Source organism: Nicotiana attenuata, unplaced genomic scaffold, assembly GCF_001879085.1.
Source record: "Nicotiana attenuata strain UT unplaced genomic scaffold, NIATTr2, whole genome shotgun sequence".
Lineage (NCBI taxonomy): Eukaryota > Viridiplantae > Streptophyta > Magnoliopsida > Solanales > Solanaceae > Nicotiana > Nicotiana attenuata.
The window spans coordinates 60,352-67,710 of record NW_017673628.1 but is presented as its reverse complement, the minus strand read 5'-3'; the positions used below and the strand labels follow the sequence as shown (position 1 = coordinate 67,710).

Below are 7,359 nucleotides of genomic sequence, written 5' to 3'. Positions count from 1 at the left end.
ATGCAGGATGTCACTGAGAAGCTGACCAAAGTCTCCAAGGACATTGATGCCTCTTATGATAACTTCTGCAGGAATCGGGGCCATGCAAAATGACTGGGAAGCTTAAGACAATTTTTTTACTTTTTCTATTTTATGTGGTGGTTTAAGACTATCTCTTTTGGTGTGTATTTTGGTTGTGTCTTGGATGAGCATGTCAGTCGACTATGCTCTCTATAACTACTTGTAAATAACTTTTGCCTGCCTAGTTAGAAGTATTATTGTATATTGCTTCTCTTGTCCTTTTTGATTGATGTCAAATGGGTCGAAGAAAAGAAAAGAATACAGGTATTCAAGTGTACAAGAAAACAAACAAGAACCCAGCTTGAAGACAGGGGCAGCACACCAGACAGGGGGAGCACACTTGAAAATGGGAAGAATCCAGAGATTAGTCAAAATCTTTCTATGATTATTGTCATCATCACAAAGGGGGAGATTGTTAAGTTTAGAATTTTAATAATGATCAATAACCCTAAAGATACTTTGACTAATACTATATTCTTGTATGCAGATTCCCGTTCTGGTAAATAACAGCTTTGCTAATAGGAAGGATGATCTACTCAACGTCTAGATAACCTGAATTGGAAAGTACATCAATTAAGCCTAAAAAGAAGGGAATCAATCAGGATTGACCAAGATTCTATCAATCACGGACGGCAATCAAGATCGGAAAGAAGATTCTGCAGAAGGTCAATAAGGAAGCAATCCACCAAAATTAGAATGAATAAAGTAATCAACCAAGACTGTCTAAAATCAAAAAAAAATTGAAGGAGGTAATTCGTAAGGAATAAGGATGAATCTAGCTATCATTCTAAGCTGGATTCACGAGGCCACCCTTAGATCATTCTCTTAGATATATATATGCCCCACAAGGAAAGGACTCCTAGAATTGCTGCAATACTATCCCAAAAGACAAGGAAGCAGAAGACTCAAAAAGGCTATAAAGGAAGAAACAAAAGAACTCAGAAGGCACGCAACTACGCAAATTATTTTATGAGCCTTTCTAGTTCTTAGTACAATGTTACATCCCATGAGTTTAACAACATTGACACCGTTATATACGTTTGATATGGTATTTTGAGTGGAACATTTTTATAAACAGTTTTAAAAATAAATGATTTTATATAGTTATTAACATTACTGCTTTCGAATGTGCTTTAAATTATACACATAATATGAGAAAGTTTATGAGATTTTGTTTATTGTAAGATAAAAATTATTTTCCCATAAGAAAAGAAGGTTATATATTTACCATTTTAAGAATTAAGCGTACGAAAATGTTTACTCTTTATATGAGATTTGGAAAATTAGGAGTTGAGAAGATATATGCCTTTTTTTACATGGATGTTTTAATAAAATAATAGTAGGGTATATATAAAGTGTATTAAAAGTGAATAGTATATTAAGTAATTTCAAATAATTCTTAATTATGCGGCTAATTGGTTAATTACCGTGTAGCGCGATATTACCTAATTAATTAATCAACAATAGGATAAGATTAAAATTCCCACCCCACCCCCACATGGCAGCAAGACACTAACCAAACAAATGACTCTTAAGTCATATTTGATTAGGTGGAAAAAATAAGGTGTTAATTACCAAGACACTTCATTTCTTACAAATTCCTACTAACGTGAGATTTTGCACATTAACTACAAGACACTACAATCAGATGTGAGATTTGGCAAGATTTAATAACGTGAGTCACATATCCTTTTAACAAAAGAAAACCATTATAAGACTAAGGAACTTGAAAATCACACCTCCATTCTTAAAGACGTAAGATTTCAAGGATTTTGCAAGATTGGAAATAGTTGTATGTTTCTGCATGGTGGATTTTGCGAGGAAAATACTCCTAGCAATGTTGAGTATTTTAATGAGATTTTGCGTGTGAAAGCTTTACAGCAACGGCAAGGATTTTGCAATTATAAAGGAGTACGGTGCAATCTTTTTCAAGAATATCATACAGATTTTTCCCTACTCCAGGTATGTTAAGACTATCCCTTCTTTCTTTTGTCATGATCCAAGTAACGATACGTAAACATAATGCTATTCCATAAGTGGTTCTACTCTTAGTAGTTAAGGATGTCTTTGTTATTCATTCCTGTAAAGTGATATTCAAGCATGTCTAAGTATGTTCCTAAGTCTCTATTGAGGTATTTGATAAAGATGTTAATGTTCATAATATAGTAATACATGCATCTTCATGCATATGCATTTACCACCGTGCTACGGCCGGTTGGGCAGACATGCATTTACCATCGGGTTACGGTCGGTCGGGCACTTACCACCGGTTGGGCAGTTATGTATTATTATTCACCACCGGTTGGGCAGTCATGCATATTCATTTACCACCGAGCTACGGCCGGTCGGGCAGCCATGCATTTACCATCGAGCTACAGCCGGTTGAGCAGTTACATGTTTACCGCCGTGCTACGGCCGGTCGGGGCAGTTAACACTGATCAGTTGGGCAGTCATGCATCATACGATATGGATTATAGAAATAGTCTCAACGAGAAGCATTATATGTGTATGTATGATAAGTATACAAATAAGGTGGCACTTTAGAGATTCAGGTTGATTCTTATATGTCTTTAATTAACGTTGACTTATTGTTATGTTTCAGTTCTGCCTTACATACTCATTACATTATTCGTATTGACTTCCTTTTGTTGGAGACGCTGCATTCATGCCTGCAAGTATAGACAATCAGTTTAACGAGCCCTCATAGTAGGCGAGGTCAGCATTCAGCGAAGAATCGATAAGACTCCACCTCATTCGGAGTGCAGCCGAGTCTATAAGTCATCGTGTTAGAGTTTTGCTATAGATTTATGGGTAGGCCAGTATCCTGTCCCATTTGATGTCAAACAATTATAGAGGCTTTGTAGACAGGTGTTCATTTCATACAATATGCCAGAGGCCTTGATGGCCCATATGTATTCATGTTTTAAGAATGATAGTTTATTGATACAGTGTTTTCTCCCTTACAGTTGTACATTAAGAGTTGTGGCCATGTTGGCCCATGATAGTTACAAAGAAAAAAAAGAGTTGCAGAGTGGTTCGCTCGGGCCAGTGCGGCACCGGGTGCCAGCCATGCCTCCCCAGGTTTGGGGCGTGACATACAAACATTGTATTCCTGAGTCTACAAGTGTCACAAAAGATAGGAAGAGTTAGAACACAAAAGTGATTTGTGTCAGCATTACAAAAGATCATTGTTGTTGAATATCATTGATGGTGAACGAACTAAAACCATCACATTTGTAATCCTTTATCAATCTCTAAGAGAACCCTTGTGACCCAAGGGAACTGGACGTAGGTACCACACCGGTATTGAACCAGTATAAAAACTGTTACGCCTCCTTTACTTTTCTGTCAATTTATCTCATTCTCACTGAAGTTGTTTATTGTGCAAAACTAGTCGACTAAACTCACACTTAGTCGACCAAGATTTTAAATTGGCTACAATTCAACCCCCCCCCCCCCTTGTACTTTCATAGCCTTGCATCTTTCTATCTCTCCATCAACTTTATATTTTATTTTGTAGACCCATTTAGATGCTATAGAAGTTTTCCCGGGGGGCAGGTCTACCACCTCCCATTCTATTATCCTCTAATGCTTGCACCTCCTGTTGCATAGCAGTGATCTACCTCTCATCTTTGATAGCTTCCTTGAAGGTGTGATGCTCCTTTAGTACTGAGAAAAATGACACGTAGCTTTTGTACATGGGAGACATGTTTTCATGAGACAAGAAGTTGGATATTGGGTAATTACACTGTGATGACTGTTGAAGCTGCACCACATAATCCTTTTGCCATATAGGAGGGTGTTTCACTCTAAGATATTGTCAAACAGGCACATTAGAACTGGATTCAACAGGATGTATCTCATCCGGAGCAACAATGTCTTCTAGCTGTGCATGGACTGCAAAATCACAGTCTGCATTGTTAGGTAGCTCACTTGTAACCTCATCTGCATTAGGATTGCCCATTGCTGGTTCGTTAGTCTCCTCCATGTGTGGTGCAGATTCAGCATCTACATCATGATGGCCCATAGTTGGCTCATCAGGATTATGTCCTCTTGGTTCTTCATCTGAGTAAAGACCTTGGGAAGACTCTTCTAAACCACTGATTGCTGGAACAACATCTTCAGAAGCTGGAAAATCAGGCTGCAAAAATTAGCTTCAAGGTTATCTTGTGTGAGTGAATGTTGTTGTACCTCCTTGAATGGAAATTCATATTCCCTGAAGGGAACATCCCTGCTAACAAAGAAGCATTTAGTGTTTAAGTCATACAACCTATATCCCTTTTGGGTGGTTGAGTATCCCATATGTATAGCTCTTCTAGCTCTTGCAACAAACTTGTCCCCTATCACCAAATTAGTAGCATAACACATACATCCAAAAACTCTTAGATGGGCTATGGAAGCTTCTATACCATGCAGCATAGCAAAAAGGCTCTTTCCATCTAAGATCTTAGAAGGTAGTCTGTTTATGATATATATTGTTGTATGTACTCCCCCCAAAGCATACTTGGTACATTACTCTAAAACCTTAATGCTCCAGCAGTATTCAGTATGCGTCTGTGTTTCCTCTCAACTACCCCATTATGTTGAGGAGTATAAACACATCTACTTTGATGAATGACACCATGTGACAACAAAAATTCACTCCACTATTTATTGAAGAACTCTTTCCCATTATCTGTTCTTAACACTTTAACAGAAGCATCAAACTATGTTTTAACCATGCAGAAAAATTGCTTCAAGAAAATGATAGTTTCATTCTTAAACTGCATCAAAAAAATCCAAGTTGCCCTGGAAAAATCATCTACAACTGTAAGAAAATAGTGCTTCCTATCATGGGTAGCCTTCTTATATGGCCCCCAGACATCCATGTGGACAAGCTCAAAAGGTCTAGTACTCCTTTTTTCACTGTCAGGAAAACTCAGTCTAGACTGTTTTGCTAAAGGACAAACAAAACATTTATTTTGCACTTCACTATCTACTTTATTTTGTAAGAAAGAAACATGCTGCATTACAGGAATGGAAGCATGGCCTAGCCTTTTGTGCCACAGATCCCATGTATCTCCAGTTAAGACCTTTACACCAACATGAGTTGCTAGTTGTTTGATTCCTTTTCCCTTCAGCACATATAGTCCCTCTTCCTTACCAATCCCCTTCACCCTGCCATTGTAAAGATTCTGAAACACACAATGTTCAGGTAAAAAGATGGAAGCACAACTTAGATCTCTGGTTAGTTTGGACACTAACATTAGGTTGAATTTAAAATCAGGTACATGAAGCACATTTTTCAATTTATCAATAGCTGACAAATATGAACTCCCAACATGCTCTATTTTTGCACAACCTCCATTTGGTAATGTCACTTTATCTCTTCCCTTCACTTTGCTCACATCACTTATTAAGTTTAGTGTAGAGGATATGTGATGTGTGGCTCCTGAGTCCACAATCCAACTATCACTCTTCTCTTTTGAAACCTGTACATTAGAGGATAGTGCAGTAATTTTACCTGCATTGATTGCCTGAGTTGGTGTGTCACTTGGTGAATCTTTGTTGTTGAGCAGTCCTAGAATTTGTTGGTACTGAGCTTCTATGAAGAAGTAATCTCCCTTAGACTATGTTGTTGCTTGTGAATTCTGAGCTACTGATCCCTCTACATGATTAGCTGTAGTAAGTGTCCCTTTAGGTTGGAATGTTTTTCTGTTAGTTTATATGAGTCCACCAAACTATAGAGTACCTGGTCCTCTATGAGATGATGCCTAGAATGCAGTAAAGACTGAAGGTAAAGAAGGCAGGAGATTTTTTACGTGAAAAAATCCCACACAAGGGATCAAAAAACCACGGCCTACTCTTGTAGGCTTTAACTCAACTAACTTATAATCTACCTATTACAAGCCACTTTGCAAAAACCTTATTGCAAAGACTTCAAACTAACTTGTGATACAACCACCACAAGCCACTTTGCAAAAACCCTATTGCAAAGACTTCAAACTAACTTATGATGCAACCACCACAAGCCACTCTATAACTATCCTAGTTACAAAGGCTTTAAACTTATGAATATCCCTAGTCACAACATAAACTCAGAAGTTTACAAATTTGGTTTGTTCCTAAGACAACGCTTCTGAGAAAGCAAACTACGAATTACAATGACGAACAAATAACAAGATTACAACTCAACTACGGATGTACATAAACTCATTTTGAAACTGATCCTTAGTGGAGTTGTCTTCTTGTTCTTGACACACCAGTGACTTCAATGCCGGATGAATACTTTTGTTTCTTGAGAGAATATCACTGAATGCATAAAGAACGGTGTGTCTTGCACCAGGTTGTTTTATCACAAAAGATAGCACAATGGATAGTGATGTCAACTCTTGGTGTACGCTTCTTCCCAATGAGAAGTGACTGCTGTACTGTCTGCACAGCCACTTCTGGGAAGTTGCGTTCCAGCTGGATAGTGGACTTTGTACTTCTGTTAGGACACACTAACAGACCAGGTCCTAGTTGTGTTCCTCTTCTGTGACAGTTTCCAGATGGTCACTTTCTTCTGTCACGTTCCAGCTGTGTACTTGACTTGTACTTTTTGTCAGAGAACCCTAAGGGACCAGGTCCCTGTTGTGTTCCTCTTTGTACGGTTGCGGTCAGTCACTCAGTTGCTTGTGTTCCTCCCTTTGCTGATTTTCAGGCTTTGACCAGTTCACATGAAATGTATATCCTGTGTTCCTGGTGCTCTATCTGGTTCTTCATGACAAGTTTGTTAGATCATCAAAACATATGAAGCATAAGGCTTAGACATTGAAAACCCATCAATTTCCCCTTTTTTGATGATGACAAACTTAGGCAAGGACAGTATTTGTTTAGAGCAGAAATAGCCAGATGAGATGCCAGAATTTCCCCCTTAATCTAAGATCAACGAGATGAGAAGCCAGAACTACACGAAGTTCCCCCTTAATCTAAGATCTCCCTCATTCTCACACTTCACACTTCTTTTCTCCCTTTTGGCATCATTAAAAAGGACAGGGATTACGAAGAGCACAAGCAGGTAATAAGTACAAAGAAGTCTAACACAGCTAGTTCATGCCACATATGTGCACACAACATGACAGAAAAGAGAAGCCAGAGGAACACAGGATTGTACCAGCAACGAAAGGGAAGCTGTTTCATTAATGTTTACATTGGACTGAGTAATTCAGGAGCAGTAATGGTTAAGTACAACATGCCATCATAACAAAATATGCAAACAAAAGTAAAACAGCAGCCACAGGAGGTTGGAGCAAAAATAGCTTGACACAAGGAGGATCC

At 38.3% G+C, this 7,359-nt stretch overlaps 1 protein-coding gene across 1 annotated transcript in view; it reads right to left on the bottom strand.

Annotated features, from left to right (window-relative positions):
* Positions 1–3,880: 3,880 nt before the first annotated feature.
* The window catches only part of LOC109216896, an 8,640-nt gene continuing 5,161 nt past the window's right edge, over positions 3,881–7,359 (bottom strand). The window contains exons 5-8 of the mRNA XM_019381113.1: positions 5,792–5,813; positions 5,331–5,531; positions 4,848–5,234; positions 3,881–4,201 (exon numbers count right to left, since the gene is read on the bottom strand). Of these exons, the coding sequence (XP_019236658.1) occupies positions 3,881–4,201; positions 4,848–5,234; positions 5,331–5,531; positions 5,792–5,813 (931 nt within the window). The remainder of the gene's footprint in view (positions 4,202–4,847; positions 5,235–5,330; positions 5,532–5,791; positions 5,814–7,359) is intronic.